General features: G+C 42.9%; 1 protein-coding gene across 3 annotated transcripts in view; it reads right to left on the bottom strand.

Moving 5' to 3' along the window:
* The window catches only part of ZZEF1 (zinc finger ZZ-type and EF-hand domain containing 1), a 108,091-nt gene that overhangs the window by 68,001 nt on the left and 25,782 nt on the right, over positions 1-14,308 (bottom strand). For all 3 annotated transcript variants that reach the window (XR_008529345.1, XM_054575862.1, XM_054575863.1), the window contains exons 9-15: positions 14,128-14,226; positions 9,973-10,064; positions 7,755-7,903; positions 3,780-3,891; positions 2,535-2,750; positions 1,310-1,410; positions 359-528 (exon numbers count right to left, since the gene is read on the bottom strand). Coding sequence is in view for 2 of the 3 variants with exons in the window: in XM_054575862.1 (XP_054431837.1) it covers positions 359-528; positions 1,310-1,410; positions 2,535-2,750; positions 3,780-3,891; positions 7,755-7,903; positions 9,973-10,064; positions 14,128-14,226 (939 nt within the window). In the remaining variant the exon portion in view is untranslated. The remainder of the gene's footprint in view (positions 1-358; positions 529-1,309; positions 1,411-2,534; positions 2,751-3,779; positions 3,892-7,754; positions 7,904-9,972; positions 10,065-14,127; positions 14,227-14,308) is intronic.

The following is a 14,308-nucleotide window of genomic DNA, read 5'->3' as shown; positions in this document are numbered from 1 at the left end:
ACTTAAAAACAACTTCAGATGGTCACGTGTCTTATTTTCAATTTATCATTATAATAACTCCCCTTCACTCTATCAAACTCATCCCAGTGTCTTAGTTGAAGTAAAGACTGAATTGTGTGATAATAATTTCTCGCAATGTAACACAACTGTATATCAGAAACCAGGAGGAAGTTACTGATGAAGGAATAAATAATGAACTCAAAATAATGATTCAAAAGGGGATCAAAGGAAACATCATTTCCCCAAGAAGCGAGCCCTTTTCTGGGCTCTAATGATCACAGGACCCCTGTTCTCCACAACATGAGGCCCTGCAGGTGACGAGCACAGGAGCAGATGAAAGAGAAGCCCCAATCCCTACCGTCACATAAGTGTGTATAGAGCTCCTTGGCAGCCTCCACCCCTCTAGGGCTCTGGCGTGGAGCCTTTGCATCCTCCGAGGCAGCCAGGGAGTCTCTCTGCAGCACCGAGAAGCAGCTCTGGAGGAGCTGCAAGAGTAGGGTTTGGGCAGAGATGCATTCTTCTCTAGGGCTACAGAAAGACAAAGAACATCAGAGAGCAAAGAGACAAGCTCCTCTTACCCTCCAAAGCCAAACAATCTACAAAGGACTCTCTTCTTTAGGCATCAAACTCGGTGAGAAGAATGCCAACCCAGAGGAATAAAGGTGGAATGGAAAAGACACTGTGCTAGGTAGAGTCTGCAAACACAGACCCCATCTGACTCTGCCCATGGTGAGGCAAGGAAATGCATTTCTGATTCTATTTCTTCGTCTGTACAATGAGGGTACTGCTATAACACTTGACCTGCTTAGCCCACAAGGTTGTAATGATAATCAAATGAGAAAATGTTTGTTAAAAAACACTGCCCAAATAAATTGTTTTTCAGAAATGTGAAATTTCTATAAAATATTAGTTTTTTGTTATTTCTACATCATGTGTTATTTTCCATAATAACCAAATCTTTCAAATCAGAATAACAAACTAGTGGGAAGTAAGAAAAAACTTAGAAGATGCCCTGCTGGTGTGGCTCAGTGGATTGGGTGCCGGCCTGTGAACCAAAGGGTCGCCAGTTCGATTCCCAGTCCAGGGCACATGCCTGTGTTGCAGGTTAGGTCCCCAGCAGGGGGTGCGCAAGACACCACCACACATTGATGTTTTTCTCTTTCTCCCTCCCCTTCTCTAAAATTAAATATATAAAATCTTAAAAAAAAAAAAACTTAGAAGAAAAAAAATTGTCCATTAAGAATAGCAAAATTCAGTGTCTTCAGTTTGTGTTTACATGATTATCACCTTATAACAAATTCTGACTTACTTTTGCTTTAATTTACTGTAAAAATTCCAGAAGATCTGCAAATCAAGACCTGCGAAGTCCAGAAAAGATCTGTATTTTAAGCCACTCTCCTTCTGCTGCACCTAAAAAATTATAAACCAGAAAAAATAAAATTAAAATTGGACTTAGAGAAATACTATAATGGCTCATTTACTTCTCAGTGTGAAAGAATGAAGTAGCTATGTGGATAAAAATCCCATATAGTGGATGCTTACTCTTAACTACTAAAAAGCCTGTGAACAATTATTTTTGGTGTGAAACTTTCTAAAATATGTACATGTGTATGTAGTATGTGTGTGTACATATGTATGTGGGCATACATATACACATCACACACACACACACCCCCACACCCCCGTGGAGGCTCCCTGACTTCACAGACACCACACCTAAGACATGAGTCTCTGCTCAATGATGATTAGTGTCCAGGACTACCTTACAGTATGTTGACCCTTCCCTGAGTGTAAGCTAAAAGACCAATTCTGCTGTAAATGCTCCTGCTATTTCTAAGCATCTCCCTTTCATTTACTATTTTCTGCTGTGGTAAGAGAGCTTGAAAAGCCAAGACCAAACAAACCATACAGAGTTCAGTTAGCAGCCTCCGAATGTGCCCTGAAGCAGAATAAAGGTCAAGAGCAGACGCTGCTGAACGCCACACGAGAGGCCATCACTGATTCCTGAGATAAACCAGGTTCTCTGTGGTGACGGCTGCAAGAATCTCCCCTAGAGTGAGTTGTCACTGTGTTTTTATTAATGACTGTAGAAGTCAGCATCAAAAACACAAATGATTTCTAATTCTGACTTTTAGTAAACAAATATTTTGGTACTTTTAGTAAACAAATAGAATTTACCTACACTTCAAGAATAATAGTTCTTAAAGACGACACAAATCCCATAAACTTGCTTCAACTCCCTACTCTACCACTGGCAAGCATAACTGAGGATCTTTAAGGTCTGTCTTTGGGTCTATTCCAGGAACCCTCACAGTGATGGCCATGTGCCACTGAGTCTTTTGTGACTGATGCCCTCAATGCCCAACATGTCACTCCCTCTGGCCTTCCAATATCATCATGGCATGATGCCTGCCCTACTCATTTATACTGCATAGATCCAGCAGGGCCAGGTTTCACTGGCTGGTGTTCATTTCCCTGAACACTGTCATTTACTCTCCCAGAGGAGTGAGGTCTCACAACTGATGACACACTACCAGGTCGTGGGCAAGCTGCTGGATGAACTGAAGGGTCCTAAGGAGCAGTGTGGCCCCACAGACACTCTCCTCCACGTCCTTTCTGCAGTGAGCACAGGTGACACTCAGTTCTGCTTCTGTTCTCGCAGGCCGAAGGTACCCACTGATGTTCAAGCCTTGGACTCCCAAACGCTCTGCGGACTCCTGACGGGTGCAGAGGAACTTCACCATCAAATACTAGAAAGTAGAAGAGAGATTTAAGACGAAGGACTCAAAAGCCCTGGATACCGATGGAAGGGAGATAAAGGCCTTCCTGGGAAGGTCTCCTATGACTGGAACAATTTATGAGGGACCAGTATGCTAGCACTGGGGACACAAATATAAGCCCAGCATTTATAACAAACAAAAAAGACAATATGAATGACGAATGAAGTCTCGTTTGGGGGAAGATCACAGCAAGAGAAATGACACTCTCTCTGCAAGGCAAAAACAGGATTAAGACAGAACGAATAAGACAGGAAGATATTTGCTCTGTGGCACAGTCATTTTGACAGAAATCAGATATATGACAAAAACAGTCACGAATGTCCTAAGGAATCATCTCCAAGTCTCCACCTGATATATGCAATCCATGTGCAGGGAGCCCAGGACACAGCTTTGTCTGCTCAAAGCTAAAGTTATTTTCAAAACCCAACCTCCATGCGATCTGCTTCTTACAGTGAATCCACTACTCAACTGCATAAATATTTACTGAGCATCTACTATGTAAAAAAACCCAAAGATAGATCTTGTTTCTCTATTTAAGCTTCTAAGATTTACATCTGTGGGTAAATTAAGTAGCCCGGTTACTTCATAGCTATGAAAACATACCTCTCTTGGATTCATGCCTGTGTACTTGTCGTTCTCTCAGTCTGAGATGCCTTCTCTACACATCTTAGCCTGGCTAAAGATGATGGCTTAATCAATTTTCAATACTTGGCATCATACCACCTTTCCTGGGAAACCTTCCTTAGTGAACTCCAGACTAGGTTAGATACTTTTCTTTTGGGCTGCAAGAGCCCCCTACATATCCCTTTACCACAGCCTATATCACAGTGTCATACACATTTGTGTCTCCCACGAGACTATGAACTCCAGGGTCAAAATCACATCTGATTTGCCTCAAGGGTTCCAGTGCTGGCACACAATAACCACCCGATAAATATTTACAGCATAAAAAGACAGGACTGGGCCAGTACAGGACGGCTGCAACTCAATAATGCTTACTTTGGCAACTCTGCACTGCTGCAGCTTGACCTCTGTTTCATCCCACTCTTCTTCCAGCTCAAACCAGCCAACAGGATCATCCTCTCCAAGGTCATCAGATGAGCAACTGATCCTGTAAACACAAAGGTAATCACAAACATTTTCCTATTCCTAAATGTCTCCTAAACATTTCCTGTTCCTAAGAGTCCAACAAATAAGGTACCATCTAAGTGGCATTTAACTTTTGTATATATATGGCCTGTTAATTAACATATGAGGTAGTTTATGGTAATTTCCTCCCCATTTCTTAGCTGCCTTATCTGTGAAACTGGATCAGCTCCAAACATAATCTGAGAACTAAAGAGAAAGGTTGCTTCTCTAGATAACTGGTTTATCTGAAGAATGAGACATGAAGTCAAGGGATCTTAGATGAGTTACTCAGGGGTAGGGTACAATGCAACAGCTGGTGTGTGTTTCTGGAATGACCCAAAGAAGAGGCAGGTTCAGTATTGTTTCCCTGGCTAATGTATGTGTGACCAGCCTGAGGTTTGGGCTATTTGCAACAACTGAAGAGTAAAAGCTGGGGAGCTTTCAGATCCGGGAGCTCCAAAATCGAAAAATTTCAGCCTTTAGAAGCCTGAGTATTTTTTCCTCCTCCTTAAGAAGTCCTTCCAGCCCTGGCTGGTGCGGCTCAGTGCCAGCCTGTGAACTGAAAGGTCATCAGTTCAATTCCCAGTCAGGGCACACGCCTGGATTGTGGGCCAGGTCCCCAGCTGGGGGTATGTGAGAGGCAACAGATATCCCTCGCACACTGATGTTTCTTCCCCTCTCTTTCTCCCTCCCTTCCCTCTCTCTAAAAATAAATAAAATCTTAAAAAAAAGAAAAAAAGAGTCCTCTTTAAAAAAAATAAAAATTGAATACTTAAATGGTATCCAATTTTCAGCAATTAAATAACTCAGAGAAGAGGTAGTCTTTTCAGAAATTAAATAACTCAGAGAAAAGGCAGTCTTTTCAAGTAAGAGTCCTAAAACGATATTATTTACTCTGTGACACAGCTAACAAGCTAGCATCATGTGAGTATTCTGTATGAATAAGAAAAGCAAACTCTTGGATTTATAGAAAGAAGAGGAAAAGGACAAAGGACTCAGAGTAGGTTCTGCAACAGAGAGAGAAAAATGTTCTCTTCTTAACATAAGTCTTTCTGAGCATAAACTTTAGCACAAAATAGTCAACCCTAAAACCAATGGGACAGCTGGTATTCTGTTTTAGTCCTAAATCCTGCCAATGAGTTTCATCAGTATTATGTGTCTGAGGATTTTTTAATTTACTCTGGGACACATCAAGGAAATTTCTGAGGTACAGAAAGCTGGCAGGGTGTCAAAGAGGAGAGAGAAGCAACCTTGATCGCTACACCACATAGAAGGCAACATGGAGAAAAGAAAGCTGGGTATTAGTACTGTTAAGTGTGCACAGCAACCAAGCAGCTAGTCCTGGGGTATGCTGACTGACCACCGTCTGAAGAGAGGGACAGAAAAAAAGACAGAAAGACAGAGGCATGTACACTAACATTTTGATTTTCAAACTGGAAAGGCACTGATAATATGTAGGCCAGCCAAATCAGGATTCCAGAGTAGTTCAGGCTGAAACCAGAGGTAGAATCAGCAAGGGAATGGCAAACAGGCCTACATTAAGGTTAAAAAAATCATCCTATATAAAATGTGAAAGATCTTGTTTGACAGCAGGTTAAGGAAAAAGACCTATTTTAATATGTCCCACAAGAAGGACATAGCTGCTTAAAAGCAACTGTAATCTCTAGTTATTATTTTTAAAGCATCTTTAAAAAAAAAAAAAAGAGACATATATGTGTGATTGGAAGGCGATTTGATCAGAGGGCTGAATAAGGACCCCTGAGCTGATACTGAACTGCAGTGAATCCCCCGTCATTAAGAGTGTTGCTGAGGGGTTGAATGGCCACTTGTCAGGGATGCCACCAAAGGAAATACAGCACAGAGAGGGAGTTTTTCCAGATCCTCGCTATTCAAAGTATGGTCTGTAGATGTGGAGCATCTCAGTCACCAGGGAGCTTGTCAGAAATGAAAGTCTCAGGCCCCACCCAGAACTACTGAATCAGAAGCCACATTTTAACACAATCCTTGGTGATTCATCAGTACATCAAAGCTTAGTAGCGCAGTACTGGATGGCAGTTAAAGGCTTCTGTTAACTCCAGCACCTTATTACCTATGTTATATAGTAGCAAAAACAGCAAGTCTGGGGTTTAGCTCTATGAATTTTAACTTGCTAAAAGTAACAAGGGGGGAACACTGCCCAATATCCTCTGCAACCAAATCCGACAAGTCCCCTCCTGGACTTTATCTTACTGATTCCTGCGTAACATTCCGCACCATTGCCCACTCCCTGCTTCTTTCAACTTGGCTTCTTGATGACACATTCCTGGCTTTCCTGCTGCTCCTCTGGCTGTTTTTCTGTCTCCTTCTCTCTGTTGCCCCTTAAATGCTGATGCCTCTCAGCATGTTGACCTACAGTTGCTCCTCTTCCTAGCCCACACACTCTTCCAGAATGATCTCTTCTAATTCACTTTAAATGATCATTTAAATGTCTCATATCTGTACTTTCAGTGCAAATATCTCTTCCAGGCTCCTAACCTGTTTATCCAAGTAGCTATCTCAAAGGCTTCCTAGAATCTCAAATTCAACAGGACCAAAACTCAGCTCACCATCTTCCCCAGGGTGTCTTCTGTCTCACAGAAAAACACTGCCAATGTTCCCATCTTCCCAAGCCAGGGCCCCAGCACCCACTGACACCTAAGCTTTCTTCCCTCACCTGCTCTACGGTCAGTAACATAACAGGCCCTGCTGACTCTACTTCTAGTTGTTTCTTAAATCAGTCCACATCTCTCCATCTCTCCATAACTGCTCCTGCTGCTCTAGTTGAGATCACCCATCCCTCTGGCCTCCAAGGTGACAGTGGCAGCCTCCTCCATTTCATCCTGCCTCCACGCTTGCAGTCCCCCAATCCATGCTACACACAGCGTGATCCAGAGCAGTGCTTCTGAAACACACATCTGATCTAGTTCTTACAACTCCTCAACAACACACTCCATCCACTCCCTGGCCCCACCTCTCCCACTGCTTTAGGGATAAAAGCTCAAACCCTGAAAGAGAGACTAAATGACCTTTAATGACCTGGCCTCTTCCTAGCTCTCCAGCTTCATCTCTCACCACTCTCCACCTCACAGTATATACCTCAGCAATATGGGACCCATTGGTCCTTGAATGTGCCATATTTCACATTTGCGTTCTCACATCTACAGTCTTGACTCTTCTCTTTGCTCAGGACATTCTCCTTCCACTTCTTCAAGTGGCTAATTAATTCTATCTTATCCTTTAGTTTTTGCCATAAATACCACTTACTTCAGGAAGCATTCCCTAATCAGGTCAGGTGCTCAGCTATGTGCTCCCAGAACACCCTACCTTCTCCTAACTAGTATTCCTAACACTGTGATACTACTAGTTTTATCCTCTCTTTCTGTGCTAAACAGGAAGCTCCACAGAGCAGCGACTGTGCCAATTTGCTCATTACAGTATCTTCAGTGCCTAGCAACAGGCCTAGCACATAGTAAGTACGTAACAACTATTTTCAGTAAAAGCATGAATAGAAAGAGGGAAGTTGGGGTATGGGTAAATTTGGCTAGGTAAGAATGAAGACCTCAGGCTGCTCACAATTCAGGCGTGTATCATTTATTACCCAGACATCTTAAAAATGCATGTGCCCTCCCTCACAGGAGGGATCGAATGAACAAATTAAAATACACCTCTTCACATGTGCTCATGTGCACATGTTCACAGAAGCAATGAATGCTCATGGCCATTGAGGGTGGGTTAGTGGCACTTTTTCTATAAACACAGGAAAGCATATTTCACCAATAAGAGAACGTATACAATCTTATTAACTACAAAGATTTTTCTGTTCCTTACCTGCTTTTTACAAATTGCCTGAATTCCTGAAACTTCCATTTGTCGTATTTTTCAAACCTTTTGAAGTGTTCTTCTGCATGAAATTTATCAGAAGATGAATTATAGGCAAATACCAACCCACACTGGGCACCAATGCCTCCACGTCGAACCTGGAAACAGAGACCCAGATAAAGTACCGCAGAAGTGCAAAGTTCTGTGGCTGTTTTGTTTTGAAATAATGTGGTTAAATTCAAATAGCTTAAAGCAAAATCAAACCAATGAAATGATCTTTCAAATATATTAAGTCCTGGGAGATCCAAGATGGCAGCAAAGTAGGTGGAAGTTACCTCCTCCCAGAAACAAATTGGAATTATAAATAAATTCTAGAAAAATCAACCTAAATAACCACCTGAAGACTGGCTGAAGAGAAGTCTTATAACCAAAGATTCACAGAAGAAGCCACATTGAGACCAGCAGGCAGGGCTGAGACTCAAAAAGGTTTGGCCCCACACCTACACATGGCGACTGAGAATCCAGAGGGATATCTCAGGTGCAAAGATCCCCGCCTTGAGGGCCAAGGGCTCTCAGCCCCACACTGGGCACTCCAGCCCAGAGCACCGGAGCCAGGGAGAGGTGCCCACATGATAATTGGCTGTGAAAATCAGGAGGGATTCTGTCCATCAGGGAGAGACAGGAGTCTGCCTAGAAACCCAGGGGCCCTGTTACAGGGCCAATGCACAAAAATCTCATTCTCGGGCACTCACCTTGGGCTCCAGCGAAGGGACAATAGCTCAGAGAAAACTGGAGTCATTCAGGGAGAGGGGCTTGTGTGGCTTTGGGGAGAGGGCTAGAGGGACAGCCACGACTGTTCCTGTGCTGAGTCCTTCTCCCACACTACCCACAGACACCATCTTTCCTGGGTCAAGCACTCCCCTCCACAGGGTATTGGCCTGGGGAGATCCACCGGCCTGGCCCTGCAAGGAATCAGCTAGCTTTGAGCAGGTCCAGGAAGACTCAGGGCATGTCGGGGATGCACAGGGAAAGACTGAGACGCATGGCTCTGGGGAGAGGTCTATTCCCCATCCATGTCCACACCCACCATGGGAGATCTACTAGCTCCCACCTTCCAACTCCCTACAGCCCCTACCCTGCCAAGCTCCCCACCCTGCTGAGGAATTAGCTAGCTGCAGGCAGTCTGGGCCACTGCAGTCTTTCAGAGGGCGTCAGACACAAAGAGGGAGAGGCTGGGTGGTGTGGCTCTCAGGCAAGGGCCATTTTTTCCTCCACGTACCCTGACCTGGGGCCACTGTTCTTGTGCGGTCCTCCCTCCACAAGGCCAAATCTTAATCTGTTTAGCCTGATAAACTCTACTGGTCTTGCCCTGACGGCTCCCTGAGACCCTGCCTTACCACAAAGGCCCCCAGCCCCCAGGCAGGTAGCGGCTGGCCTTGAGGCACTCTGAGACTTTTGCTGGGTGGCTACAGAATCAGCGCCGGTGCCAAGTTTGAATCTGTATCAACCTGGACATCACTTCCCTCTTCCTGGAGTCTTGAACCTGCCTTATAGCACTCGCTTATACGGAGGCTCTTTCAGTGGCTGAGCCTAACAGGCAGTCAGCAGATGGAAGCCAAATCTGGGAGTGCCTTGGGCCTTGTGCTGACCTGCCCCAGGCTCAGTACTGGTGGAAGCTGGCCTCCATATGTGGCTTGCCCCCTCCCATATGCACTCAGGCCGAGTAGAGGTAGCTACAAACCACAGTTGGCTTTATAGCTCCTAACAGGTAGCTCAGGGCCAGTCACAGATAGCATCTGACATTGACCTACAATGGAATCCCTCTCGAGAGGCCCCGGAACCAACACACCCAGTGGCTGGCTTCAGACTACAACAGAGCATTACCCAATTAGCTCCATAAGCGGCATGCCCAGAGGGAGATCTCAGCAGACACCACACCTCGCTGGGATGAATTCCACTGCACAGAAGCTTGTACACTATGGTTGAGGTCAATCTTCACAGTCAACCAGCCTGAGGGTCAACCCCATCCACAGATGGGCCAACAGCAATCAAGACTCAACTACAACAGGGGGGCTCACATAAACCACAGAGGGGACATTCGGAGAGCACCGAGCTTAGGTGATCAACCAGACTGCCAATGAAAACCCAGTGAAACGAACCTCTAAACTGTAACCCTATTTTTAAAAACAGGAGTAACATTGCTTAAAGAAGGCAGCATGAGAGTTACCATAATTCTGATCTGTGTAACTTGGAAGGCAGATTCAGTTGCTGTAGAAAAAATAGTACTTGCTCTGGTTTTTCCAGTCTCTGTAAGAAAACCTGCAAAAAGGAAAAACTAAGTTAGAATGACTGACTCATTTGTTTTAATTCTAAGAACTAAGATTAACAAAAACAAACCATATCCTTTGGGACAGGTGATAACTAGTTGAACTGGTAATTTCATGGAAATTAGAAAAGGATTTCTCCTCTGGACAGATCCAACCCCACTGACGAACCCCTAGGTAACAGACCACTGGCCAGGTACAACTTCCTCAGGGCACAATCATCTCAGCCGTGTAGGCAGTGCTGCTCTGAGGTAACAATATAGAAACAAAAACATTTACAAAAATTGTGCCTTTAATTCAGAGACAAAAGACTGTACATTCAATCATCTTTCAGAGCCATTCCTAAAACCATGACTGATGTTTAGACTTGGCTGACAACGGCAAGCAGGTTTAGCAGCTGAAAGAGGGATTAGGCAGCTTTTAGAAAACTCTGTCAGGAAGATGGTGAAAGACTTTGAAATGAAAAGAAAGGACTGCTGGGTGTTCTGTGTAGCACACTCTTGGGTTATCGCCACCTTTCACTGTCTCTGGGCTATTTTACAACTCTATAAACTGTAGACTAATGACAGTAATGCAAATGATTCTTGTCTAGAAAAATAAAACTTGTGTTCTATGGAAATGCAGCTGATTATTCTTTATGAGCACTGACCAATTTTGTATGTATATGTAGATTCTTGTCAGTATTCTTATTGGTCTATGTGTATTTTATGAATTCTCCTTTGAATTGTTTGTAACATCTTACTGGTTCCCTCACCAATTAATGACATAAACAAAAAGTTTGACGTGTTAATTTTACATGTGTCACAGTTTACCCTTTTTGTTGCTAATTATCCTTTAATAATTCATAAAATGTCTGTTGCTGGACCCAAAGCTGCTTTTCTCTTTCAAATGTCCATAAATGATACAACTTACACATTTGCTAAGGTCAACACTAACCAACCATTCTTCTAGGACCATGAATTGCTCTCAACCATTCTCTTTTATCAAGATGAAAAGACTAAAACCAGTTTCATGCTTCTTATTTCATTACACTGAGCTCAATAAAGAAAAATTTGTAAAGTTGAATCTCCATAAAATAATAAACAAAATTTGTTATCAACACCAAGAAAATTAAGTCCAAAGAAACCTTACTAATTCACAGAGAGAAGCTATTATATGATCTAGTTCTATCAAAGAGTAATTCTGCAGACACTTTTAAGAAACCACAGAGCCAGAAAAATCACACTAATTCCAATAAACAATAACACTAAAAACTACATCACTTATTAAACTCTCCCTTTCCCAGGAGTCTAGATGCCTGTATCTAACCAGATCTATTGTAAAGGCTGAGATACTGCCTAGGATTTAACTAATCAGCACTTTCAAATAGTCTCAAAATAGCCAAAACAACATAAACTTTAAGACAAAAGAATCCAACTCTTTTTAAATAACATTGTCACCAAATACACTTTTAAGCACTTTTAAGGCAAAATAAATAAATAAAGCTTAAGAAGTAAACAAATAAAACCTTTGTCCTCCCTTTTTTTTGGTAAAAAACCAACTCATATGTCTAATTGTGATATTGTAAAGCTACATTTGTTTTGACACCATGCCTGCAGGTGCCCAAATGATTCTCTTAAAATGCCAGGGGAAAATAAAATCATAGATTTAAAGAATTTAATAAATCTACACCTTCAGTTATATTGGCAGCACCCTGTATCCCTTTAAAGCACCAGGCCAGTGGCCGTGGCCCACAAGAGAATTAACCTTCTGAGTATCGATGCTCGGTTCCCTGGCACTCTGGGCAGCAAGTGGCACTTGTCTGGGACTGATACTTCCCACACTTGGAGAATTTATCAGTGAAAACACTCCCTCCCCTGCTTCCTCAAGGGGGAGAAATAAGTCACTCCTCAAAATCCAACAGTTCTGTCTGTGAGGACCGTCCCCTGCCCCTCCTGTGTCCTCAGGCTCAGTTTTTGTAGTAGAGCAAGAAAGACCAAAATCTACTCTGAGTTACAAGACACAGAGAGTGATGGCTGTGGAGAGAGTGGCCGGGAGAAACGGAATCTCCTCCCCAACACCCATACACAAAACAAAAATAAAAGCTCCGCCCTACCTGGTGCGGTTCAGTGGATTGAATGCTGGCCTGCCAACTAAAGGGTCACTGTTTCGATTTCCAGTGTAGGGCACATGCTTGGGTTGTAGGCCAGGTCCCCAGTAGGGGGCGCACGAGATGCAACCACACATTGATGTTTCTCTCCCTCTCTTTCTCCCTCCCTTTCCTTCTCTAAAAATAAATAAATAAAAGCTCCACAAACTACTACTAGTTCATAAATTCTACACATCCCTGGAGGAGAGGTACACAGATAAGACATAGGGAGAATAACACAATATTCAAATCAGACCAGGAATAGTCCTTTAAGACTCAGAATAATGTTAAAAATCCATACAGTGATTTTTAAGACAATGAAAATACTCTGTATAGTCTACGGCCATACCACCCTGAACACGCCTGATCTCGTCTGAAAATACTCTGTATGATGTTATAATGATGACTACCTGTCATTATAAATTCGTTCAAACCCACAGAATGTATAACACCAAGAGTGAACCCTAAGGACTTTGGGTGATTTTGACATGTCAAAAGATGTTCATCCTTGGGAAAAAAAAGAAGTACCATTCTGGTTAGTGATATGGATAACTGGGGAGACTATGCATGTGTGGGGGCCGATGGTCATGGGAAATCTCTATCTTCCTCCAATTTTGTTGTAGACCTGAAACTGCTGTAAAAAAAATAAAATCCTTACCAAAAAAAAAAGACAGATGGAGACAAGAAGATTCAAAATGATTATAAAAGTAAAAAGTATGTATATAAAATAAAACAAAAGAGAGGCTTTTTAGTGGCTAATGATGACGACAGTATAAAAAATTTCATATACTGGTTTCAGGAAGATTCTGCCTTACATGCTCCCAAGACAAAAATCCCCAAAGCTTCTGAGAGGATAGGAAAAATGCAGAGAGTCTTTGGCAGAGTGGTCTTGCCTTTCCTGGATGGAGGAGGGGGAAAGGGCAGAGTTGGCACTGCCTCTTCCCAGCCCTACTCTGGGTACAGGTAGCTGAGTGGCCTGTGCTGACCTTCAGTATGGCAGGAAATGGATGCAGTAAAGATAATGTATTTGCAGAGGCTGAGCTGCTCAGAAAGGACTTTGAGAAGACAGTCTATTGCAAGAGTCTATTGCCTAAGACGACAACCAAGTAGAGGAGGTGAAATGTGGAAAAGCACGTTTTCTTAGAGGTCTTCATTGGTTCTAAGAATGGATACAAGAAAAAGGACAGAGAAGAGGGACCTCTGAGAATGCAAGGGGTCTGTATAGCTGTGAGGAGGGCTAAGGGGAAACCAAATTCAAAGCAGTAAAGTCAGTTCCTGTCAGTGTTTCATAATTGCAGGGACAGTCCACTTCCTTTCCTGAATTGGCAACATTCAAAGCAGAACATGGAATAGAATGGGGACATATGTAGCCGACTAACTGCCTGGCCAATGAGATGGACAAGGAAGAGACTCACAAACATCCCCCTGAATGAGAAAAAGAACCTACCACAAAGTTGAAAAGTATATCAATGATTATCACGTTGACATTAGGGAAGGAATGAGGCTTCTTTCTACATATTTCAAATGCCAGATTGGCCATATTGAAAAATACTCTTTTTAAATTATATTTTCAGCTCTAGAGTGCGCTGATCCACTTATTTAAGAAACTTAACATTTCTTAATACCTTAAGACAACAAAATAGAAAGACAATCTGAACTTTAAAGAGGTGACTTCTTATATTCCAAGAGGAAAAGTCCTTGCTTTTCAAAACTCAAGGCTCTCAAGTATTTCTGTTACAGGTGATGGGTTACAATGCTGTAATAAAGAAACCATACAAATGGTTCAGGGACCACCGCCAACTCTAGGAAAACCTGAAGTGACGACTGCACATCCTGAAAATTTCAGACCAATGTGTGATTTCACACAGTCGTCTAGAGGGCTCACGGTGGCCCTTTTCATTCACTGGAAACAGAGAGATCCACCACTCACCATCTCTTGTCCACGGTTCAGCAAGGAGGTTTTCGGGTCCTGACTTCTCTTCTTTTCCTTTGACATCACAAGCCTGCAGAGTCAACTGGAGAGGTTTACCTGATCAAAGAAAAGAGAGAGAGCACGTTAAGCTAGCGCTACAAAAGAAATGAAAGCCAGCGTGCACATCAGAGGAAATGGC

The sequence above is a fragment of the Pteronotus mesoamericanus genome, unplaced genomic scaffold (assembly GCF_021234165.1).
Source record: "Pteronotus mesoamericanus isolate MK-2021 breed Mesoamerican mustached bat unplaced genomic scaffold, CSHL_Meso_final contig_317, whole genome shotgun sequence".
NCBI lineage: Eukaryota > Metazoa > Chordata > Mammalia > Chiroptera > Mormoopidae > Pteronotus > Pteronotus mesoamericanus.
This window is presented reverse-complemented; position numbering and strand designations above follow the sequence as displayed.